We start from the raw sequence: 27,192 nt of genomic DNA on the forward strand, positions 1-27,192 counted from the left end.
GTTCCTAACTATGTTATATATGTTAGTGAGTGTAGTTGCGCCCAGTTGGCGTTAGAAAACCTGTGGAGAGAAAGCATAGATAAACACAATGATCTATAATGCACAGACCAGTGGAGAAGAAAAAAGCTTCTCTGAATACAACAAGGATAGCCCAAAAATAATGGAACCCTGTAAGAAATAAAAAATAATACAGATACAAATGGACATAGCACAACACTTACAAACATATATACAGAACACTTAATTACTCTCTGCTCAGATGGAAAGGGAGCAAAAATTAGGTAAAGTAAGGCTTACTTAAAGTTCTCAAATATAGGACCTCATGAGCCTATGCGTATTATAGGGGGATCCTTCCTTTCTGCTCAGAAAAAGACCTATAAAACATTAATAGGATTCAGTTGGTAATAGGTACCAAATGCACCAAAGCGACAGTATACTGCTCCTTCTTATGACCCAAACTCACGGTTACTGCAATGGCTAGTCGCCTGCCTTCCCTCTAAGCGGCTCCGATGAAGTGAGCATGGATCGCGTCAATTTCCCTTTATATACTCTACCGAGTGGTAATTAGTGATGGTAAATTGAATAATGAGGCCCGGGAGATGCCCAAATACGGAGATCGTAAACCATGGGATCCGGTGTTGCGCGATCGGCAAACGCTGTCTGCCGCGCATGCGTATATCAGCTCGATCCAATATTCAAGGCGCATGCGCGGCACACAAAGCGACCGCGCATGCTTGAAAAGAGGGGCACTGCGCCGCTTGGAGCATATCGCGTATGAGGGAGAGCGAGCATGAGCGCTGGGGCTGAAGATAGAAATAGACTTGCATGCATGCAAAAAGACGACCTGGCTTATTAAAGGCTCAGGAAGCTGGGGCTAATGATGGTAATAAACACGCGTGTGTGTTAAAATCAGTAGGGCAAAGAAACGATATGGCTTATGAAAAGCTCAGGAAATAAACCATAAAACAGCTCACAGTGTGTAAAGAAGTGGCTATAGTAATGAAGAGAAAGACTCGCTCAGTGGGCTTACTCTCATAGGAATCCCAGGATGTTGATGAAAATAGCCCCTATTGGCTATGTCTTTTCCTATTTACATGGGTACTGACAGAAGAACAAGAACAGTAGGACTGACTCTCTGGAGGCAAAATGACCTGATAAAACCCAGGGTAATGATTAGAGATGTCGAGTGGGATAGCTGAATATAGTTTATCTCAGGAGGTTCCAAGGAATGGAATCATTAAGCCCAGTGGTGTCGGTTCCAAGGCGGAACACCCACCGTTGCTCTTTTTCCAAAAGGCCCATTTCCGAGGGCAGTTGTTCTATTATTGTTCACTGCAACTCATTGACACAGTGCTGGTGTTCAATAAAGTGGGCTGACATTTTTGTTGTAAGTTTTTTGCACCTGATGTTACTTTTGTGCTCATTTAGTCTCACTTTCACCGGTCTAGTAGTCATTCCCACATATTCCTTACCACAGGGACACATGATCAAGTATACAACATTCTTGCTGTTGCAATTAGTAAACACACGTTGTTCCCACTGTGTTCCTTTTGAAAAAGTCAGAGTTAAGCTTTTTTTAGTGAGATGACAATTGTTACAGTTGCCACACGGATGGTGGCCATGTATGCCCTGCAGTCTTGGCTGGTCACTTTTTGTAGGTAGTGGTCTTGTGTGGACGAGCATGTCTCTCAAGTTCTTGCCCCTTCTGTGTGCAAATAGAGGCTTCGCCAATGTTAGGCCGCCACTTGTGAAAGTGCGCCAGTGCTTTTTGACCAGTTTTGTAACTTGATTGGTTACTGGGCTGTATGTGGTGATACATACTGTTCTCTCCCCTGCATTATCGCTCCGTGGATTATCCTCCAGGAGGGCCTCACGGTTGTTATTTCTAGCCCTTTTCGATGCTTTTTGGATCACAGTTTCTGGATATTGTCTCTGTCTTAGTTTCATGCTGAGGTCTTTGGCCTGAGACTTGTATTTGGCAATGTCACTACAGTTCCGACGTAAGCACAGGAACTGTCCATAGGGTAGATTCTCCCTCAGATGACGCGGATGAAAGCTGTCAAATCTGAGGAGACAATTCCTGGCTGTCGGTTTGAAGTGGGTCTCTGTCTTCAGGATACCTGCTTCATGATGAATATTTAGGTCCAGGAACACCATGCTCTTATTTGACACCTGGTGTGTAAATCTGAGAAATGCATTCTGGTTGTTCAGCCAGTGAGTGAACTCAGATACCGTGGTCTCATCTCCTTCCCAGATAACCAAGATATCGTCAATATACCTTCGCCAGGTGTGAATCCTCGCCCTGTGTGGATTATCTGGATGGAGAATTTTTGTAGATTCCAGATGATGGACATATAGTCCGGCCAGGCTTGAGGCAAAAGTGCTGCCCATACTGGTCCCATGTTTCTGCCAGAAAAGAGTGCCCTCATACTCGAAAAAGTTTTTTGTTAGGGCCAGTGAGATGCATTCCAATACTACACTCCGGGTGGTGTGGTATTCCCAATTCGTAACGTGCAGTACCTCCTCAATAATTTGTAAGGTCTCATCATGTGGGAGGCTCGTATAGAGGCTCTCCACATCCAGGCTGAGGAGCATCTGAGAGTTGGGATCAAAAGTCTGGTTTTTTAACAGTTCGAGTACTGCTTTTGTATCTTTCAGATACGTGTCAGTGGCTTGTACAATAGGTCTCAGAAAGGCATCAGAAAACTTGGACAGTGGTTCCAAAATAGATGAGATGCCGGACACGATTGGGCGACCTGGAGGGTTTTCGAGGTTTTTATGTACTTTGGGTATTGTGTAAAAGTATGGGATGCGTGGATTTTTCTGTATCAAAAGTTCGGACTCTTTCTTGGTTATCCAATCGTGTGCAAGAGCCTCTTCCACCATACCACCTATTCGTACTCGTAGTGACTCAGTGGGGTCTTCAGTCAGGATCTGGTAGTTCCTTTTATCGGAGAGAAGCCTCCTGCATTCTTTGTCATAGACTGGGGTGGTTTGGATAACCACTGCCCCACCCTTGTCAGCGGGTTTTATGGTTAGGTTCTTATTCAACCTCAACTCCTTAATTGCCTCATTCTCCATTCTAGTCATATTCTGAAAAACCCTTTGTTTATTTTCCAAACATTTCAGTTCCTGCATTATGGCTTTTTCAAAGGCCAATACCTCAACCGGGAGTTGGTGATCCAGCGGTGTGAAGGTTGACCTAGGTTTTAAACCTGTATCTGAGGTCTCTGTAGATGGTTCCTTATCTTTGAAGAAAGCCCGCAACTTAATGGTTCGGATAAAGTCCTGCATTTCTTTATGCAGTAGAAAAATGTCTGGTTTATTGGTGGGGACATATCCCAAACCTTTGTTGAGTACCTTCCTTTGCACTTCATTAAGGGGCCATGGGGTTATATTAATAATTAGGTCCCCTTGTTGCTCGTCGAAGCCTGATTCGCCGTCATGCTCCTCGTCAACACCCGTGGGTCTGCCTCCTCTGTGAGATGCCAATTGACGTTGTTGCCCTTTTTGTTCCTCCCCCTGCGGGATCCCTGGCCCCAGGATAAAAAAGGCTGTGCATTCTGGGGTGTATTGGTTTGATCTGGGACCCATTGACGGTACATTTGTCCCATTTGTGGTGGGACAAACTGGTACTGTGGGAATTGGAAAGGGGGTTGATAAGGGTTGAATTGAGGTCCTTGAAAACCCCGCCAGCCTCTCTGGGGTGGAAATTAGGCTCTTTGTTGTCGAAACCCTCCCCTTTGCTTTCTTTGTTGAAAACCTCCTGACTTTGTGCTTGAGTTACTGCCATCCGAGTTCACACTGTCCGTATCGCTTGTATTGTCTTTCATGACATAGTCAGCTCGTGTGTATGGGTAGGCTCTTTCAGGGGTAAATCGATCTTTATCTTTTTTTAATTTGTTAAATTTACTTTGTTTTAAGGTTGCCTCAAACTCTTTCATTTGTTGGTTCAACTCTTCCAAGCCTTTCTTTAAATCCGCTGGTGAAATGAAAGCCTTTAACTGTACTTCCAGTTTCTGGATCTCTACTTTCAATTCCACTGATTTTCTTGCGGCAGTTTGGACTATAAGTACCAACCAATCCCTGGTACAGTGCCACGAGATAAGTGACCATGCTTTTTTAAAAACAAGGTCCTCTTGGAAGATAAATGGTTCAGTTTTTACCAATAAACCCTGCGGGGCCATTTTGTTTCGTAAATATTCCCTCATCAGTAAGCCATGAAGAGCTGTTCTGATTTGGGTTTTCCGTGCATTCATTAATTCATCCCAGTCCGCTACAGCAGGGCCTGGGTCAGTGTTACTGAGGCCTTCAAAGGGATTAACATCTGCTAGAATGCGATCAATGTCATCCTCGCTGTAGGTCAGTCCATGTTCATCCTCCATGATGTAAAGTGAGGAGGGCAGGAAGGTTCAAGATAGTGTCCTGTTTTGTAAGTGTCTGTGTAGGTCCAAAGGTGGGTATCTAACAATGGGAAGGGGCTCCCACAGCTGTGCACTGTCTATAAACAAGACTTTAACAAAGGGGGGGAGAGAGAGAGTCAGTGGATTCAGTCTCCCTAGTTATATGCATAAACAAAGTAGAATCCACTCCGAGTGGTGGTGATCCCTAAAGTGATGGGGAACACACAGTGTTGTTAAAATGCCCCTCACACACCAACAGGCCCCTTGGTGTCATGTTTCATCCTCGGGGCCTTTGCACCCCTCTACGGGATGCGGCGTGCTACGACTCGCGGATACGCAGGAGCACTTGAAAGTGAACTATGTGAGGGGGTGTGTTGCTAAAGAGTGAGTAGGGTGAGGTGAAAAAAGTGAATGGTTAAAAAATACCTGGCACGTGGGAGAAAAAAAGACTTTTATTAAATCCCCGGCTGGTATTATTAAAAGCAGTGCAAGGTGTGGTTGTGTGAATACGTACTAGGGTATCGCAACCACTATACAAAGTGTCAACATGTTTCGGAGCTCGGGGGCTCCTTCTTCAGGACAAGGATAAGCACTTACCCTCCCCTTACTCACATGTAAAATGTAAAAGTGTATAAAAATAATTACAACAATGTGTCTTGTTCCCATATATTTTATAAATGTTAGTGAGTGTAGTTGCACCCAGTTGGCGTTAGAAAACCTGTGGAGAGAAAGCATAGATAAACACAATGATCTATAATCCACAGACCAGTGGAGAAGAAAAACGCTTCTCTGAATACAACAAGGATAGCCCACAAATAATGGAACCCTGTAAGAAATAAAAAATAATACAGATACAAATGGACATAGCACAACACTTACAAACATATATACAGAACACTTAATTACTCTCTGCTCAGATGGAAAGGGAGCAAAAAGTAGGTAAAGTAAGGCTTACTTAAAGTTTTCAAATATAGGACCTCATGAGCCTATGCGTATTATTGGGGGATCCTTCCTTTCTGCTCAGAAAAAGACCTATAAAACATTAATAGGATTCAGTTGGTGATACGTACCAAATGCACCAAAGCGACAGTATACTGCTCCTTCGTATGACCCAAACTCACGGTTACTGCAATGGCTAGTCGCCTGCCTTCCCTCAACGCGGCTCCGATGAAGTGAGCATGGATCGCGTCAATTTCCCTTTATATACTCTACCGAGTGGTAATTAGTGATGGTAAATTGAATAATGAGGCCCGGGAGATGCCCAAATACGGAGATCGTAAACCATGGGATCCGGTGTTGAGCGATCGGCAAACGCTGTCTGCCGCGCATGCGTATATCAGCTCAATCCAATATTCAAGGCGCATGCGCGGCACACAAAGCGACCGCGCATGCTTGAAAAGAGGGGCACTGCGCCGCTTGGAGCATATCGCGTATGAGGGAGAGCGAGCATGCGCGCTGGGGCTGAAGATAGAAATAGACTTGCATGCGTGCAAAAAGACGACCTGGCTTATTAAAGGCTCAGGAAGCTGGGGCTAATGATGGTAATAAACACGCGTGTGTGTTAAAATCAGTAGGGCAAAGAAACGATATGGCTTATGAAAAGCTCAGGAAATAAACCATAAAACAGCTCACCGTGTGTAAAGAAGTGGCTATAGTAATGAAGAGAAATACTCGCTCAGTGGGCTTACTCTCATAGGAATCCCAGGATGTTGATGAAAATAGCCCCTATTGGCTATGTCTTTTCCTATTTACATGGGTACTGACAGAAGAACAAGAACAGTAGAACTGACTCTCTGGAGGCAAAATGACCTGATAAAACCCAGGGTAATGATTAGAGATGTCGAGTGGGATAGCTGAATATAGTTTATCTCAGGAGGTTCCAAGGAATGGAATCATTAAGCCCAGTGGTGTCGGTTCCAAGGCGGAACACCCACCATTGCTCTTTTTCCAAAAGGCCCATTTCCGAGGGCAGTTGTTCTATTATTGTCCACTGCAACTCATTGACACAGTGCTGGTGTTCAATAAAGTGGGCTGACATTTTTGTTGTAAGTTTTTTGCACCTGATGTTACTTTTGTGCTCATTTAGTCTCACTTTCACCGGTCTAGTAGTCATTCCCACATATTCCTTACCACAGGGACACGTGATCAAGTATACAACATTCTTGCTGTTGCAATTAGTAAACACACTTTGTTCCCACTGTGTTCCGTTTGAAAAAGTCAGAGTTAAGCTTTTTTTAGTGAGATGACAATTGTTACAGTTGCCACACGGATGGTGGCCATGTATGCCCTGCAGTCTTGGCTGGTCACTTTTTGTAGGTAGTGGTCTTGTGTGGACGAGCATGTCTCTCAAGTTCTTGCCCCTTCTGTGTGCAAATAGAGGCTTCTCCAATGTTAGGCCGCCACTTGTCAAAGTGCGCCAGTGCTTATTGACCAGTTTTGTAACTTGATTGGTTACTGGGCTGTATGTGGTGACACACACTGTTCTCTCCCCTGCATTATCGCTCCGTGGATTATCCTCCAGGAGGGCCTCACGGTTGTTATTTCTAGCTCTTTTCGATGCTTTTTGGATCACAGTTTCTGGATATTGTCTCTTTCTTAGTTTCATGCTGAGGTCTTTGGCCTGAGACTTGTATTTGGCAATGTCACTACAGTTCCGACGTAAGCGCAGGAACTGTCCATAGGGTAGATTCTCCCTCAGATGACGCGGATGAAAGCTGTCAAATCTGAGGAGACAATTCCTGGCTGTCGGTTTGAAGTGGGTCTCTGTCTTCAGGATACCTGCTTCATGATAAATATTTAGGTCCAGGAACACCATGCTCTTATTTGACACCTGGTGTGTAAATCTGAGAAATGGATCCTGGTTGTTCAGCCAGTGAGTGAACTCAGATACCGTGGTCTCATCTCCTTCCCAGATAACCAAGATATCGTCAATATACCTTCGCCAGGTGTGAATCCTCGCCCTGTGTGGATTATCTGGATGGAGAATTTTTGTAGATTCCAGATGATGGACATATAGTCCGGCCAGGCTTGTGGCAAAAGTGCTGCCCATACTGAGCAAAGAATGCAGGAGGCTTCTCTCCGATAAAAGGAACTACCAGATCCTGACTGAAGACCCCACTGAGTCACTATGAGTACGAATAGGTGGTATGGTGGAAGAGGCTCTTGCACACGATTGGATAACCAAGAAAGAGTCCGAATTTTTGATACAGAAAAATCCACGCATCCCATACTTTTACACAATATCCAAAGTGCATAAAAACCTAGAAAACCCTCCAGGTCGCCCAATCGTGTCCGGCATCTCATCTATTTTGGAACCACTGTCCAAGTTTGCCGATGCCTTTCTGAGACCTATTGTACAAGCCACTGACACGTATCTGAAAGATACAAAAGCAGTACTCGAACTGTTAAAAAACCAGACTTTTGATCCCAACTCTCAGATGCTCCTCAGCCTGGATGTGGAGAGCCTCTATACGAGCCTCCCACATGATGAGACCTTACAAATTATTGAGGAGGTACTGCACTCTACAAATTGGGAATACCACACCCCCCGGAGTGTAGTATTGGAATGCATCTCACTGGCCCTAACAAAAAACTTTTTCGAGTATGAGGGCACTCTTTTCTGGCAGAAACATGGGACCAGTATGGGCAGCACTTTTGCCCCAAGCCTGGCCGGACTATATGTCTATCATCATCATCTGGAATCTAGAAAAATTCTCCATCCAGATAATCCACACAGGGCGAGGATTCACACCTGGCGAAGGTATATTGACGATATCTTGGTAATCTGGGAAGGAGATGAGACCCCGGTATCTTAGTTCACTCACTGGCTGAACAACCAGAATGCATTTCTCAGATTTACACACCAGGTGTCAAATAAGAGCATGGTGTTCCTGGACCTAAATATTTATCATGAAGCAGGTATCCTGAAGACAGAGACCCACTTCAAACCGACAGCCAGGAATTGTCTCCTCAGATTTGACAGCTTTCATCCGCATCATCTGAGGGAGAATCTACCCTATGGACAGTTCCTGCGCTTACGTTGGAACTGTAGTGACATTGCCAAATACAAGTCTCAGGCCAAAGACCTCAGCATGAAACTAAGACAGAGACAATATCCAGAAACTGTGATCCAAAAAGCATCGAAAAGGGCTAGAAATAACAACCGTGAGGCCCTCCTGGAGGATAATCCACGGAGCGATAATGCAGGGGAGAGAACAGTATGTGTCACCACATACAGCCCAGTAACCAATCAAGTTACAAAACTGGTCAATAAGCACTGGCGCACTTTGACAAGTGGCGGCCTAACATTGGAGAAGCCTCTATTTGCACACAGAAGGGGCAAGAACTTGAGAGACATGCTCGTCCACACAAGACCACTACCTACAAAAAGTGACCAGCCAAGACTGCAGGGCATACATGGCCACCATCCGTGTGGCAACTGTAACAATTGTCATCTCACTAAAAAAAGCTTAACTCTGACTTTTTCAAACGGAACACAATGGGAACAACGTGTGTTTACTAATTGCAACAGCAAGAATGTTGTATACTTGATCACGTGTCCCTGTGGTAAGGAATATGTGGGAATGACTACTAGACCGGTGAAAGTGAGACTGAATGAGCACAAAAGTAACATCAGGTGCAAAAAACTTACAACAAAAATGTCAGCCCACTTTATTGAACACCAGCACTGTGTCAATGAGTTGCAGTGAACAATAATAGAACAACTGCCCTCGGAAATGGGCCTTTTGGAAAAAGAGCAACGGTGGGTGTTCCGCCTTGGAACCGACACCACTGGGCTTAATGATTCCATTCCTTGGAACCTCCTGAGATAAACTATATTCAGCTATCCCACTCGACATCTCTAATCATTACCCTGGGTTTTATCAGGTCATTTTGCCTCCAGAGAGTCAGTCCTACTGTTCTTGTTCTTCTGTCAGTACCCATGTAAATAGGAAGAGACATAGCCAATAGGGGCTATTTTCATCAACATCCTGGGATTCCTATGAGAGTAAGCCCACTGAGCGAGTCTTTCTCTTCATTACTATAGCCACTTCTTTACACACGGTGAGCTGTTTTATGGTTTATTTCCTGAGCTTTTCATAAGCCATATCGTTTCTTTGCCCTACTGATTTTAACACACACACGTGTTTATTACCATCATTAGCCCCAGCTTCCTGAGCCTTTAATAAGCCAGGTCGTCTTTTTGCACGCATGCAAGTCGATTTCTATCTTCAGCCCCAGCGCGCATGCTCGCTCTCCCTCATACGCGATATGCTCCAAGCGGCGCAGTGCCCCTCTTTTCAAGCATGCGCGGTCGCTTAGTGTCCCGCGCATGCGCCTTGAATATTGGATTGAGCTGATATACGCATGCGCGGCAGACAGGGTTTGCCGATCGCGCAACACCGTATCACATGGTTTACGATCTCCGTATTTGGGCATCTCCCGGGCCTCATTATTCAATTTACCATCACTAATTACCACTCGGTAGAGTATATAAAGGGAAATTGACGCGATCCATGCTCACTTCATCGGAGCCGCGTTGAGGGAAGGCAGGCGACTAGCCATTGCAGTAACCGTGAGTTTGGGTCATAAGAAGGAGCAGTATACTGTCGATTTGGTGCATTTGGTACCTATTACCAACTGAATCCTATTAATGTTTTATAGGTCTTTTTCTGAGCAGAAAGGAAGGATCCCCCAATAATACGCATAGGCTCATGAGGTCCTATATTTGAGAACTTTAAGTAAGCCTTACTTTACCTACTTTTTGCTCCCTTTCCATCTGAGCAGAGAGTAATTAAGTGTTCTGTATATATGTTTGTAAGTGTTGTGCTATGTCCATTTGTATCTGTATTATTTTTTATTTCTTACAGGGTTCCCTTATTTTTGGGCTATCCTTGTTGTATTCAGAGAAGCTTTTTTTTTCTCCACTGGTCTGTGCATTATAGATCATTGTGTTTATCTATGCTTTCTCTCCACAGGTTTTCTAACGCCAACTGGGCGCAACTACACTCACTAACATATATAACATAGTTAGGAACATTACACATTGTTATAATTATTTTTATACACTTTTACATTTTACATGTGAGTAAGGGGAGGGTAAGTGCTTATCCTTGTCCTGAAGAAGGAGCCCCCGAGCTCCGAAACATGTTGACACTTTGTATAGTGGTTGCGATACCCCAGTACGTATTCACACAACCACGCCTTGCACTGCTTTTAATAATACCAGCCGGGGATTTAATAAAAGTCTTTTTTTCTCCCACGTGCCAGGTATTTTTTAACCATTCACTTTTTTCACCTCACCCTACTCACACTTTAGCAACACACCCCCTCATATAGTTCACTTTCAAGTGCTCCTGCGTATCCACGAGTCGTAGCACCCCGCATCCCGTAGAGGGGTGCGAAGGCCCCGATGATGAAGCATGACACCAAGGGGCCTGTTGGTGTGTGAGGGGCATTTTAACAACACTGTGTGTTCCCCATCACTTTAGGGATCACCACCACTCGGAGTGGATTATAATAGTGATGTGCCATCCTGGTCGATAGATCCCGGAGGACTAGGATCCAGTTGCTCACCCCCACTGTTTGATTCATTGTCCTGAACCGCTATGAATCTCCCTGTCGCTTGGGTGTGCTCACGGGGGCGAACCCGTTCTTTGCATCACAGAGGTTCGATGGGCTGAACGCGACGGGCGGTGGCGTTGAACTTTAGGGCGTTCTAGCCCTAGACTGGGGTGGTGCTGGGATTGTCTGTTAGATTTACTTGCCTGAGTCTAACGGTTCGTAGTTTGGTAGGGGACAGGCTCTCTCAACTAGCAGGTTTGTATATCCTAATGGGGGGCATTGCACTGACAGCCCAGCGTGGAGCAAGTGTGATGATGAAGCATGCCACCCGTGGGTGGGTAGGGCAATCTTTCCTTAGTGCACCTGCTCCCAATACCCAGTCTCAAGCTCTAGAGAGAGTTTCCTAGAGTTAAATACAGAACAGTATACTTTGTTGTATTGATCTAGATATTTGGAGAGTGTATACTGGACCCAAAATCTCCTCATCCTCCTTTATTGTGATAGGCATTATTGATACTGATACCCTGGTGATTGTTATTTTTCAGAAACGGTAAATATGACTAAATAGAATTTTCCAATTCAGATGGGGAATGAGATTCAGATATTTGCGCCTTTTACCCTGCTGAGCTCTACTTGTTGAAAATTCAGCCTGCCCGACTTTATTGCAGGAGCAAATTATTGTGATGCATATTTCCAACATACACGCACTCAGGGGGTTGCACTGGGGCTGCCATTGACAAAGACTCTCACAATTGAGGCGGCATCAGCTCAATCCTACTCATCCTTTTCCTCCTCTGGGATGTAAAGCCCAACGGTCTAACTTGTGCTGTGTCTACATGGCCTGCCCTGCATATCACCTGCTTTACTTTAACTATATCCACTTTGGCAAAGGGCTTTCTTTCAAAACACATTACAACACTCACAGAACTCACAAGTAAAGTTGATCCTGTCACACTTTTACCACTGTGATCCGACCTTCTTGTAGGGGTTACTCATAAACACCTCAATCAAACTGAGGCATTCTTGTTTTCAGGAAAGATTTAATAGGAAAACACCAAGATACAAATCTCAACCTGGAAAAAATATCTTCACATGTATGAACTTTGAGGATGATGATGATACACACACACACTAGCTCTCAGACATTGTCACGGTATGTGGAGTTAAGAAGGAACTTCTTAACATTCTTATTTACTTTTCTTAACTTCATATTGACATATCTTGCAACATGCATGTGTGTGTGTGTGTGTGTGTGTGTGTGTAAGTATATTCTTACTTTCATGATTGTTTGCTATATTTGATCGATATTTATGTTGCTGGGAGTCTGATATAGAACCTCCAAAGAAACCTGTCTACCCCACAGGAAATTGAACAGGAAACCACATTTCCAAACACAGGAGAGCGCTGTCTGACACATGTACCTGTATCCTCCCCAGGGCACAAATCCACAAAAAAGAAGTGGGGGAAAGCTGTCGCCAGAAGTGACGTCACAAAAGGTGGTTAGTTATAAATTAGTAGAAAAGTTTGAGGCGTCTGTGTTGGCGGTTCCTTCCCCCAACCGTCTCATAAGCCATCAGCACAGTGGGACCCTTGTCGCCAGGACAATCCAGTAAGCCAATAGTAATAAATATGTTCTGTTTTTCTTTTTCTCTAACAATGCGAACGATACCAAACACTGGCCAATATTTACACTGTGCGTGAAATGAGTGACTCTTGGATTTAAATGACAAATGTGGTCTAAGAATGAATGCACAACTTTCACTAGTGGATGCGTGTACTGCCTCAGGTTTGAATGTCTCTTTCATTACCTGCATGCATTCTTTTTTACACCATCGTCCTCTAGGTGGCAGCTCCGAGTGAAGTCCAGCTGTTTGGCAGGGCGGACGGCGTCTTCCTGTTAAAGTAAGTTGGAGGGTGCCGCCCACCCACGTGGTATCCTGACTCGACCCTTGATCGTCCCCAGTACTGTATGTCCAGCTCCCTCAATTTACCACTCAGGTTCTTGCATTCCCTTTCTGCCACGTGTACAGAAACTATTAGCCTAACTCTCACAAACAACGCTGATCAAACATCAGGCGTCTGCTATACTCTGCTGTGGGTGGAATGACGGTGAGAAAGAGCGAGTGGGCTGTGCAGAGAGGATGCTGCTGCTGTCGAGGTGTTCTATTAACCCCTTTGCTGCGGCCCTGAATTTTGGTGGGTTAGGGGGTGAGCGCGGCGCTGCGTTGCTCATGAAAGAACCACGCCATCATGAGACACGGGCGGCATGTGCTCATGACGGCGCGATTCCGTCATGGCCCCGCCCGCTTATTAACTTGCCTGCATAGGTGGGGAATTAATGTGTGTGGGAGGAGCGGCAGCCGCATGACGGAACCATGCCGTCATGAGCACACACTGCCCGTGACTCATGACGGCCTGGTTCCGTCATGAGCAGGAAACGGGTTAAGTAACCTGGAACCTCTTCAACAAACCTATTACCTGCTAACCTATGTGAACTGGCTACTTGACTCCGACTTACTAGGGAGGAAAGTCAATTTACAACACGTTCCAGGCTGTATTGAGCCCACAAGCAGCTTTGCCATCATAAAGAGGCTTAAGAACTATGAGTAGCTTTGCATTTCTGTTAATACTCAGTGATGAAGATGACCAGAACCTTACACAAAGCCTTTTGCAAGTTGTGTTGCATCTGACCACTTAAAAAAACGGCATACATTAGCAGGGTTACCTCATGTATCACTCTACAAGTAGTACGGACAGAAAAAGATCAATCATTCCTGGGCCATGCTGTGGGATCGATTATATGCCATTGTTTTCAAAAACAAGTTTCTCGATCTCGCTGTTTAGCAAACCTTTTTGTGCATAATCAGAAGTGAAACAGGTATTTTACCTAAATACCTTGACAGAAAATGAGTTAATCACAATATATTTTTTGTTAAATATTTAATAATCGTTCTGAAGATCAGGTTTGCTATGCCAATATCTTATCTTCATTCAGACCAGTGATTTGCGCTATATTTGCTCTCTTAATTACCCAATCTTTTGTTAAAATGTTGTCTGTCTCTCATAGCCCATATAAGAGTTTTCACTAGTTCTCTCTATATTTTGTTCTCGTTTACAGATTAGTTTTGGAGCCATGGACCCCATTTTCAGTAACAAATTGAGATTTCCCTCCTTTTACCGGACTGTTCCCGATGAGTCCTCCCAGCTGGAAGGCATCTCTCAGTTGTTAAAACAGTTTTCCTGGAGCTGGGTTGGGATTATTGTCCCAGAGACTGACAGCGGTGAGAGAGCTTTGCGACAACTGATGACGCTGATCACCGAGGGTGGAGGATGCGTTGAGTACTTTTATATGTTACCTGCTACAGAATCAGCCCCGAAAACGGCTGATAAAATGATGATTCTGTCCGTAAGGGCTATCAATAAATCTACCGCTCAGGTCATCATTCTGTCCGGCTCAGGGATGGAAATGATTAAACTTGTTTATTTGTGTGTTTTGGACCATGTGCCTCCTAAGGTTTGGATTGTGTTAGGGGATGTTGATATAGAGAATCTGGTTATCATTCCAGATGCCTGGAAAACATTACATAAAATCATCACATTTACAGTCAAGAAAGGGGAAATCATTGGATTTAAAGATATTCTTCATAGTGTCAATACTGCCAGGTTTATAGAGGATGGTCCCTGGGACCTCCGCTGGGATGATCTTTTTCAATGTGTGTCAGCTGGAAGAGAGAATAGCAGCGTGTTTAATGAACCTTTTTGTTCAGAAAATGAAACTTTGCAAAGTGTTGATGTGCCCGAATATGATGTTGTGAACTTTAGACATACATTCAGTGTCTACACAGCTGTCTATGCTCTAGCACACGCTTTACATGAGATGCTTGAATCAACCTCCAAGGAAGGAACAGCTGGTGCTGCTGGGAGCCTCCATCAGGATCTCAAGCCCTGGAAGGTAAGGGATCTTGCAAACACCTGCAATGCCATATGTGCCTCTTACCATAATAACACTGAGCCCCTGGCCATTACTTTTTAACAGCAGCTTCATGTATTTCATTTAGTATAGGTTTTAAATATATCTGTTGATAGTATAATGCATAGAGTAAAGTGTTCTACAGATGTTCAGTAGATGGAACAGTAAAATGCTGGCAGGTCAAACTTCGTCTGATATGGGCTATACCCAACAGGATATGTCATATTATCCTCAGTAGAATCACTTTAGAAAACATACTACTGAGTTGATCATTCGCCTCCATGGATTTTCACTAGGGCTGGGCGTAACTGACATACTTCTTTATAGCTTTCTTACTTGCAATTGTGGTATCGATTCATAATTACACGAGAATCGTAATCCAGCATTTAGCACTATTTTCTAAGAACAAAATACACCCTTGTGTCTGAACTGGGCCTGAGGATGCTTTTTGCACTCAGAAAATAGAATGAGATGCTACAGACAGCTCACAGCAGACGTCAGCGGCTTCACTCTCTGTTAGATCCTTGTTCCTGCACTCCTGGAGCAGTATTTGTGCCCGAAATTACTCGTAATTACTCAAGCTGAAGTAATCATGTAATTTCAGTCACATCTCAAGAGTAATGAGACATTTCTGAAATTACTCTGGTTACTCCGGTGTAAACAAAGTACCCCCGGGCCATATTTTCACACTTGGGATAGAGTATGTGTGGGCGTCGGTACTATGAGGGCATGGGCATCGACTAAAATGTATTTAAACTCAATTGTAAATATGTAATATTATTAATATTGTTATTATTAGTATTATTGTTATTACTATTGTTATTATTATTGTTGTTAGTATTATTACGATTAGTGTTACTAACATTAATATTATTAGTAGTAGTAGTAGAAGTATTGCTAGTGTTATTATTATTAGTAGTAACATTATTACTATTCTTATTATTAGTATCATTCTTATTATTAATATTAATATTATTATGATCATTATTACTATTATTATTATCAAGACAATATTTGTTTTGTTACAATCTTGTTGTTTTGATAATGCGAGGAATGCATCATCATTCAGCTCGATGAGTGACTCGCTCCTCCTCACGGACTGAGTGGTCGCTCCCTGTGTCCCTGGCAGACACCTGGTATTGTAGCGCTGCTTTGCTTAAGATTCACTTGTAAACCTGCATTTCATTTCGCCTGCTGTGTGCCTTGTTTAGCGCTTTGTCTCATTAGCGCTCTAGTTATTTAATTTTGCTGTTTCCTAACATTGTTTGCGCGTTTGCCAATAGCACTCCGCTCTGCTCCTCCCCCCGCCTCCATTTTGTTTGTTGTTGTCGTCCTCGTGTGCCCGACCCGCCTCCCAGCTGAGCCGCCCTCGCCCCTCCCCCTCCACTCTCCATATATGACAGGAGTTCCCGCGCGCAGCGTTCACGCGCAGCGACCGCGCCCCAGCCGCGCTGATGGTGCGCCAGAGGTAAGCCCGTCTACGCCCGTCCGCGCCTGGACCGCGCCCAGCGCCAGACCCCCTGCCCCTCGCGCTGCCCAGCCCTCCCACATTACTTACGATGCCGCCACCCTCCTAGCCCTTAACCCCGGTCGCGCCCCCAACTGCGTCCTAGCCGCTTCTGGACACACTCATGGACCTTTCTCCTGCTACTCCTGCAAATTCAGCGGCACCGACAACATCTCCGCTACGACCACACCACAGATTCCCGACCCCAACCACCTACAATGCATCCTTCTCAACACCCGCTCGGTCCACAGACACGCCATTGACTTATGGAATCTACTAGACACCATCTCTCCGGACGTCGCCTTCGTAACAGAAACATGGATGAACGCTTCCTCCGCCCCAGACATCACCATTGCCATCCCTGAAGACTATAAGATCACTCGCAAGGACCGTACCGGCCACACAGGAGGAGGAATCGGTATCGTCCATAAGAAATCTATCCGCATCTCAACCAGCTCTGACGCCAACCTCGCCAACTCCGAACACCTACACTTCCAGATCCACATCGACCCCAAGACCACACTCAGAGGCACCCTCCTCTACAGACCACCAGGACCCCGCGCAAAATTTAGTGAAGACATCACGGACTTCATCACTCCTCACGCGCTCCCCTCCAAAGACTACATCCTTCTGGGAGACCTCAACTTTCACCTTGAAAAGAACAACGACCGCAACACCACCACCCTCTTGGACAACCTCGCCAACCTCGGACTTAAACAACTGGTCACTTCCCCCACCCACATCGCAGGTCACACACTCGACCCCATCTTCACCTCCAGCAATCATGTCTCCTTCAGCCACACTACGGATCTCCTCTGGACTGACCACAGCTGCGTTCACTTCACCTACAACAAGCCAAAACCCATCAACCACCTCCAACCAACTCTGCAAAGAAACTGGAACAAAATCACCATCGACCAGATCTCCTCATCGCTCCTCCTAAACACCCCAGCCCACTCTTCTAACCCAGACCAAGCCGCCGCCAACTTCACCCTATGGTTATCCAACACCGCCGACACCTTAGCACCACTGAAAAAACGTCAAAGCAAACCTGGCAACAAGAAGGCCTCATGGTTCAACGATGATCTTAAGAAGTCCAAGAAACTCTGCCGCTCCCTTGAAAAGGCCTGGAAAAAAGACCCAACCACTAGCACCAAGGACGCCTTCAAAAACGCCACCCGCACTCACCACCAACTAATCCGAAAGGCCAAGAAAACAGCATTCAAGTATCGACTTGACAAAAACGCCCACAACAGCAAGGAACTTTTCAACATCGTCAAGGAATTTTCCAATCCCTCGGCCAACTCCAACGACATCACCCCCTCTCAAGCCCTCTGCGACTCCCTAGCCTCATTCTTCCACAACAAGATTGCAGACATCCACAACAGCTTCGACAACCAACCCGGAGACCAACCCACCCAACCATATGCTGAACACTCCCCCCCCGTGAACACCCTTAACGACTGGAACCCAATCTCCACTGAGGACACCATCCGCCTGATGAACTCCATCCACTCAGGACCCCCCACAGACCCATGCCCTCACCACATCTTCAACAAAGCAGACTCCGTCATAGCACCACACCTCCGAGACGTCATCAACTGCTCCTTCAACTACGCCACCTTCCCGGAAAACTGGAAACACGCTGAACTCACCGCCCTTCTGAAAAAACCCACAGCGGACCCCACCGAACTCAAAAATTACCGCCCCATTTCGCTCCTTCCATTCCCGGCCAAAGTAATCGAGAAAGCTGTCAACAACCAGCTCGCCGCTTTCCTCGAAACCAACAAATCCCTCGACTCCTCACAATCTGGCTTCCGAGCAAAACACAGCACTGAGACCGCCCTCATCGCAGCAACAGACGACATTCGAACTCTACTGGACAATGGAGACACAGTCGCCCTCATCCTCCTCGACCTCTCTGCAGCATTCGACACAGTCTGCCACAGTACCCTTTTACAACGCCTCAGTAACATCGGAATACAAGGAAAAGCACTTGAATGGCTCACCTCGTTCCTCACCGGAAGAACCCAGAGAGTCCGCCTTCCACCATTCAAGTCCGAGGCCACTAAAGTCATCTGTGACGTACCACAAGGATCCTCACTCAGCCCCACCCTCTTCAACGTATACATGAGCCCCCTCGCGGCCATCGCCCGCCAACACAACCTCAACATCATCTCTTACGCAGACGACACTCAACTAATCCTTTCTCTCACCAATGACCCCAGCACCACCAAAACTAACCTACACGAAGGAATGAAAGAAGTTGCCGAATGGATGAAACACAGCCGTCTGAAACTGAACTCAGATAAAACAGAAGTCCTCATCTTAGGTACATCCCCCTCTGCATGGGACGACTCTTGGTGGCCGGAAGCCCTTGGAAAAGCACCCATCCCGACAGACCACGCACGGAACCTAGGCGTCATCCTGGATTCCTCACTCTCAATGAACAGACAAGTCAGCGCCGTATCCTCATCCTGCTTCAACATTCTTCGCATGCTCAAAAAAACATTTCGCTGGATCCCCACCGAAACCAGGAAAACAGTCACCCATGCTCTGGTCACGAGCCGACTGGACCACGGAAATACCCTCTACGCAGGCACTACCGCTAAACTCCAAAAGAAACTCCAACGAATCCAAAACGCCTCTGCCAGGATCATATTAGACATCCCGCGCAACGAACAGGGACTTAATACATTCCTTGACTCCAGACCTCTGTTTCATTACTGAAACTTGGCTAAAACCACATACGGTATCTGCCATTAATGTGGGAGTGCCTGTGGGTTATAAATTTCAACATTCTGATCGCCCTGATAAAACTGGTGGCGGCATCGCCATAATCTATAAAGAGTCTCTTAAATTAGACATCTTAGATAAACTATGTTGTAAGGAAATGGAAATTATGATCTTCAGAACTACCCTCCCCAACAGAAAGACCAGCAAAGGCGCTCTTGTTTATAGACCACCTTTTCCATGTCCCAGCTTCTCTACATCTCTTTTAGAGATTTTAAGCCCTCATATACGGGCTAATGAAGATTTTCTTCTCCTCGGAGATTTTAATATTCATACCGACCAACCTGACTCCATTGGAACCAACGGTCTGTTTACTGATATGACAACCATTAGTCTCACACAAAGGAATCAGGACCCCACCCATGAAGGTGGACACTGTATCGATTTGATATACACCAATTTCGATAATATATTGTGTCATAAACCCACTAAAGTCAATTGGTCAGATCACTTCTTATTAAACTTTACTATTTTTAAAGTTAACAACGGTCCCCAGAAGAAATCTCTACCCTCCACTATACGTAGACAGTGGCAGAAACTCACGCTAGAGGCGCTAGAAAAGGTGTGGGAAAAACCTGAGATTAGAGATACTGAGGATGTAGAACACAAGCTAACTACGCTTCAGCACTCTCTAACTGTGGCCATTGATAAAATTGCCCCCCTGAAAACTTTTAGACAACTACCTGTGGCCAAACAAGAAAAATGGTATACTGAGGCTCTCAGAAAAGAGAAACAGGAGTGTAGGAGGATAGAAAAGAGATGGCGGCGATCACACACGGAGGAGAACAACAAGGCACATCGAGCAGCTCAAACTAACTACTACAAACATATTAAAGCTGCCCGTAAAAACAACATTGCCCAACAGCTCATTGAAGCCGGAAATTCTCCCAAAGAACTGTATAAGATTTTGGAAACATTCGTAAAACCTATGGCTTGTATAAGTCCTGATGACTTCTCACAAAGTCTATGCGATGAAGTATCATTATACTTTGAAAACAAAATAGAGACCATCCATGAAAAAATTTTAGTATCCCAACTAAATAGCGACACTCTGAATGTCTCCTCCCCCAGCAGAAATACCAACTTCACATTAATCACATTTCCTCCTATTAACACTGATGAGCTCCACACCATAATGACCCAAATAAAATCTGGATCGCCGGATGATCTCATCCCTGTTAAAATCTTAAACTCCCTCCCTACTCTGTTAGTTCCCTACATTCAGGATATAATTAATCAGTCTCTTAAAGAGGGAAAAGTTCCAACTGATTGGAAAACTGCAGTGGTGAACCCTATTCGCAAGAATACGGCCCTCCCGTGGACGGAACTCTCCAACCTCCGTCCCATCTCCCTTCTGCCATATTACAGCAAGCTGGTCGAGAAGCATGTAAATGCACACCTGTCGAATTACATCGAGGCAGCGGGCGGCCTGGACCACTCGCAATCTGGTTTTAGGCCCAACCATAGCACCGAGTCGGCCCTCCTGTCAGTGACAGATAACATCAGAATGTCACTGGACAGGGGGAGCTCAGCGATTCTGGTGCTATTGGATTTGTCCGCTGCCTTCGACACGGTGTCGCACAAAATTCTTCTCGACCGTATGAAGGGAGTGGGAGTAAGGGGGACCGCCCTTGCATGGCTTGAAAGCTTTCTTGAAGGCAGACAACAAGCTGTTAAATTAGGCTCCCACAAATCTGTCTGCAGGAAGCTTACCAAAGGTGTGCCACAGGGCTCATGTTTGAGCCCCACGTTATTTAACGTATATGTGGCCCCTCTGGCTGAGATCATTAGATCTTATGGGTTCTCACCAATCTCCTACGCTGACGATACCCAGCTGTTGTTTCCCTTTCAAACCATCACACCTGCAGTCATGCAATCTTTTCTAAACGGCATGAGAGCGGTGGCTGGTTGGATGGCCCAGAACTTCCTCCAGTGCAATGTGACCAAAACAGAGGTCATGTTGTTTGGAGGGGCCACCCTGCTATGGTCGCCGGACTGGTGGCCATCTGAGTTAGGACCTGTCCCATCACCCAAAAAGACCATCAAAAATTTGGGGGTACGCCTGGATCAAAATCTGATCATGAAAGATCATGTCAGCCAGGTCGCGGGAACGTGTTTCCGCACTATTGGTCTCCTACGGCGTATCTTCCCCTTCCTACCGAACATCCATAGGAAAACATTGGTTCAGGCCCTAATCCTTGGACGGATAGACTACTGCAATAGTCTACTGAGCTCCGCCAACCAAGAACAAATACGCAGACTGCAGGTGGTGCAGAACACCGCGGCAAGACTCATCCTGAATGTTCCTCCCCGTACCCCTTCTCGTCCCCTCCTTTGCCACCTTCACTGGCTCCCAGTGCAACAGAGGGTGAGTTTTAAACTTTGCTGCATCATGCATAAGTGCATATATGGGTCTGGTCCCAAATATCTAAAAGATATTTTTTTCCTCTACTGCCCCGGACGTGCTCTGCGATCTAGCAGCGCTATGCTGCTACACATACCGAAAGTTACCAGAGCAAGGCAGGGTGGCCGAGCACCCTCCCTAAAAGGCCCCTTGCTGTGGAACTCTCTACCACCGCAGCTGAGACAGATCTCCAATCTTCTTTCTTTTAGGAAGCAACTAAAAACTTTCCTATTCATATCTGGTTAACCTGACCCTTTCTCTGTCATCCCCCAAATATGATTTATCCCTCTTATTCAGGAGCCACGCGCGGAGATATCCCTTCGGGGCTGATTCAGGCGCGTTATAAGAATATAAATAAAATAAATAAACACATCTCTGGTCACCTGAAAGACCTCCACTGGCTACCCGTCAATAAGAGAATCACTTTCCGACTGCTAACCCACGCACACAAATCACTCTACGACATCGGACCAGAATGCCTCAACTCTCGACTGTCCTTCTACACCCCCTCCCGCCAACTACGTTCTTCCAGCCAAGCCCTCGCCACTGTACCTCGCATCAACAAGACCACCATGGGAGGCAGATCCTTCTCATACCTGGCTGCTAGAACATGGAACTCACTCCCCACTTACCTTCGCCTTACCCAGAACCACTTAGCATTCAGAAAGCAACTTAAAACGTGGATATTTGACAAGTAATCCTCCTCCCCTTCCTAAGCGCCTTGAGAACCTCTGGGTATGTAGTGCGCTATATAAATTCGCTGACTTGACTTGACTTGATGAGTCCATGTTTCAAGATGAAGAGATGAAGGAAACTTATGGGATGATAAATAAACACAAATCTAAAGGGCTCAGCAGCCATCTTGATTCCCCAAAAATATTTAAATCTGCCAGAGACAAGTTCGCTTTTTGATGCAATCTGAAAATTCCACTGCAGCTGTTTCCAGACTGTTTCCTACAGCACAACGCCCGGAAACTTCTGCTCTCATTCATGATATTCTATATAATGCAAGGAGCATATTTGGCGGAGCGTGAGTGATGCAAGGTGGAAGTATCATGTGATACGGCTGGCGGATCTTATCATGTAATACTAACACAATATCCAAAAGTGGACCACAGAATCACCCGTATCAGCCTTAGCTCATCCCTGACAGAGACGCACAGAGCAGTCAGGTGTACGCCGAGGAACAGGAGCTCAGCATTTCACAGTATCAGCATTGACAATAAGTAAGCGACAAGACTCAAAAGAAATCTTGAGACCAATGTATAAATGATTTTTTATATAAATGTCGACACCAAAATAAGCATTGTATCATAAATGCAACCGGAGTTCTGGATCATTAACGTCTTCAAAAATAGATGCACTTCAAACTATCACACTGGTCTCATTGAAATGAGTGAGGCAAATCACAGGTGACACTCAGGCACATGTAGGGTGAGTTCAACCAAACCCTCTTGTGGATAAGGTTTTGCGGGTCCCCAGATCAAGGCCTACAAGTCAATACTCTCTTACCTTGCCCAGGACGCCTGGGTGCAGATATGCACTGGCCGTCCTTGGTGAAGAGGTCTATCCTCTGAGAGTAGAGGCCTTTGAGGTCCTAGGACCTAGGTTCAACAGCTGGATTTCATGTACGATGTTCAATGGCTCTGGGTGCAGATGTAGCTGGCAGCTGTCAATCACCAATGACCCTTTGATACACAATCGGATACACCATCTTCAGAATGCAATACCACAGCAGCCGTGTCATTGCCGACGTCTGTCACTGTGAGATGTTCTCATGTTGGAGATGACGTTCACAGGGTTGATCACCCGACTAGATATCATCAAGCCATGGCTACAAAAAAAAATATGGTCCATGGTTACTTCTGTGGCTGGATTTTGACAGGAGTAGAGTAGTGGCTTGAGCCATGGGGAAAGCTTAGCTACCACTCCAGGCTTGCAGGACACCTCTTCAGATTGGGCTCACTCTCGATAGGCCCAGCCAATCACAATTATTTTCAAGCAAACTGTCAATTTGTGTGCAGCTTGCAGGTGACTGGTCCCACCAATCCAAGGAGTCTGCTTTGGTTTTTGACATCACTCGAGATCCTCCTGCTGTGAGCAACAAGCTTTTCCCACGGACACACATCATCGCACAGTCCCAGTACATGGTCTCTTCAGTGCACTTAAGTGTCCTATCTAAGCACTGCAGCAGAGTCCAAAGTCCTGTTTTCGGTGACAGCATTTTCTTTGTGCCTCTTCTTTGACTGAAAGTCAGAAGTGAAGATATGGTGTCAGGAAAGCCACTTAAATCCTAGTTTAGGGGGTGTTAGGGGTTTGAGGGTAGTGGCCAATGGGCTACTGGTCCCTGTGGCTAACCCACTCCTGAAGTGACAACATCCAGAGGCTCTATGTCACTGTGCTATCAAGGATGCTCTATTTGAGGGTCCCCCAAAATGGCTGAACCCTTTCTTGGCTGGAGGTACAGATCACCTAGCCACCCTAAAGATGTAGGTATCCCTTTGGAGTTGTATGCCTCCTTCATATTTGATTCCCCCACCTTCCTGCAAGCATATCTGCTTCAGGTGTGGGAAGGGCTTTCTCCGAGTTTGGGGGACAATTACATTTGTACATAAAGGGTTGGGAAGCCTTTTAGGCACACCACCTTGATGACTGTACACACTAGCCATCCTGGGAGGGAGGAGGTGTGACCTCCTTCCTTCCCATGCCTTTGTCTATATCCTGGGGAAGTGCTAGCACATCCCACCAGGAGGGCAGACTCTAGTCTTGAAAGCAAGTGGCTTGGGGAAGCCAGCCAAGGCACTGGATCTTTGTATGCCCGAGGGTACCCACGCAAGGTGGCAAATGAGAATCTTGTCAGGGGTGAAATAGCACAGTGTTTGACACCACACACAATACAATTTGGTGATGCCAAAATGGAACTGGCTAGCTCAAGTTTGCTCGGTATCCAACCCATATTCTCTGATGGACCACCAATTACTTACAGTAGACCTTGTATTAGAAAGTTACTGTAGGGAAATATATGTAGGAACAATCATATCAACACCTTTAATATATTGCACTCTACCTCCTGAGCTTAGGAGGACAAACTTAAGAGCATTAAGGCAGTGGTGTGGCTCTGCAGCACATGGTGTGCGCAGAGTCACTCTCGAGCAGACGGCAGCTCATCCAGGGCTACAATGGCAGACCTGCAGACATACTTTTCCTGGGTCACACTGGGAGGCACAATACAATTCTTCAGCACTGGTGACCTCTCTTAACACCCTTGACCTGGCTACCACTGGTACAATAAACAAGGTACTTAAAAGAAGTGATGAGTGCCGTGCTAATTCAGTGTTCTAATTCAGTTAGCTTTTTTGGGAAAGCGCACTGGCACTGAGGTCTGTTTAGCAGGCCCCAGTGCACTGTCAGAGTCAAAACCAGTATCTAGCAGATCGAAAAAGGGCAAAAAGTGGGAGGTATCTCCAAAGAAGCCCAGCTTGCTATAGAATCCCCTCCAAGATAACATGACCAGCTGACTCAACCCACATCTGGGAGAATAATTTTGGCTTGTTAGGTAAGTAATAAGTGAGCTAACTGGTTATCTTTTGCAAGCCTACTCTGCCTGACATACTCTCTGTAAGGACGGTCCTTCTCAGAAGCTGACCCATCTCAACAGTGATAGGACCCATTTTTTATCTAACCTTTGCTAAAGCTGTTTTACTTTTTACTCCCCTATTATCTTCGGTAGTAATGTGCCTGCCTCTTCTAATCTTAACTGTGTTAGTGCAACACCTAGCTTACCCACAGAGGTTACCCAACACTTGAGGGACCCCAACATGACCACGAGGGTCAGGGGGTCTAACCTGCTTTTGGCTGTGGGGTCTGTCTCCCATGCCAAACATAATGCTGCCATGAAGGCTAGCACCCAGAAAAGGAAATGTTGCAGGGATTCTGCTCATGCACAGAACTATGTGCAGGAAACCAGTACCTCGGTGCCTTGTGGTGTACCAAAAAGCCACGTCAGTGCCTAGAACGCAAATCCGACTAGCAATAGTCGTCTCATTCATTCTCCGTATTACAGCGAAGCTACCAATGATTACACAACCTAGAAAATGTGACTTAGTAAACTCTCAGGAATAATGGGAATCAAGATCACTCTTCCGCTTTAACACTCATACTAGTCCAGAACGTGAGTAATCAGAGACACGGTATAGTTTAAAATACTTATCTTAACTAACATGCTCCAAGATGCAGTACCCTAGCCAACACTAGCAGCAAAATGCATAAGAATAATACAATCAGCATTCTTACAATTCCATAAAACACAAAAGGGAACATCATTTTATAATGGCAGTGGAAACAGGACTACAGCACCTTTACCACCCTGCCTGTGCTGGAAGTTCATTTATGTATAATTATAGAAGACCTCTAGGCTTTGTCAGTGGACCCCATACCTCCAAGATCAGATGCAATTGATCACATCCCAGGACAATCACAGATCATCTCAGTTGGTAAGGTTTTCTCCAAGTGCCCTTTCATGCATGTAATGCCATATTAAAAAGCACCTGGGTTTTAGTTGGACATCTGTGCCTCCTGTTATGTCAATGTGCGTGGGACCGACCAATGTGAATCAACAGCATACATGGTTATTCGACCCTGAACACGCTGTGCAGACACAGAGCGTAGCGTATGTCTAGATATGTGAAAATCAGAACGTTCTCATGTGAAGAAGGCAAGCCATGTATTTATGAGAACAGAGCCCTGCCTTGTTGTGTGCAAAAGTGGCAAAATGGTGTCGAAGCATATGTTTCACTCATGCTAACTTAACAATGTCTGCAGTTAACCCCATATCCTCACTGCATCCTCCCTTTGGTCAGGCCAATGGACAATGGACTCAATAGAATACATAGGTCAAGTCAGAGTGAGCAAGAATTAAGTGCATTCATTTCAACAGGAAGATTTGGGCAAAAAAGTTAGAGGGAGAAAAAAAGGGGGAAAAGCCAACCCCAAAAAAATCATTAAAAACGTTTCCGACCGCTGATGGAAGTCAGCCAAGTCAATCCATAAGCGTGTACGTGCAAAAGGAAGTCATTGTTATTATCAGAAAAGAGAGTCGCCATCCAGTTCAGCAAAGTGAACGAACATACATGTTCATCAACAATGGGAGTCTCTAGCACCATCTAAGGACAACCTGCGTGTTCTTCAAGAAAATGTTTGTTGTAGGAAATCATGTGCAGCTGCACAAGCATCCCATTCTGCTGAAATGCAAAGCGCAGCCCGGCAGGCCATAATCCCAACACTGGAACATTCTAGCTCATGTGTCACAAGTGGAATCATTAGCAGTTCGTAATCTGGAGCAGGAGGCAAATATCCAGTGCCATTCAAAGGAGCATTCCAGGCAGTGGAAGACACGTTGCACGCAGGTGAAGTATGCAAATCTAAAAGACAATCCATAAGCCACGCTTAGAGTGGCAAGGGGGAGAGTACCGTAGGATTCAAGCATATGACTATGAAGCTGTAACCGCAGAGAGAGCAGCCATTTCGAAGCAGGCAAATCAACAGCAGCACC

The 27,192-nt window shown here is 45.6% G+C and overlaps 1 protein-coding gene across 1 annotated transcript in view; it reads left to right on the forward strand.

Moving 5' to 3' along the window:
* Positions 1-27,192, forward strand: part of LOC147725836 (vomeronasal type-2 receptor 26-like) — a 667,311-nt gene that overhangs the window by 212,026 nt on the left and 428,093 nt on the right. The window contains exon 3 of the mRNA XM_086962796.1: positions 14,086-14,919. Coding sequence (XP_086818922.1) covers positions 14,086-14,919 — 834 coding nt within the window. The remainder of the gene's footprint in view (positions 1-14,085; positions 14,920-27,192) is intronic.

This window comes from Lissotriton vulgaris, chromosome 3_1 (assembly GCF_964263255.1).
Source record: "Lissotriton vulgaris chromosome 3_1, aLisVul1.2, whole genome shotgun sequence".
NCBI classification, from domain to species: domain Eukaryota; kingdom Metazoa; phylum Chordata; class Amphibia; order Caudata; family Salamandridae; genus Lissotriton; species Lissotriton vulgaris.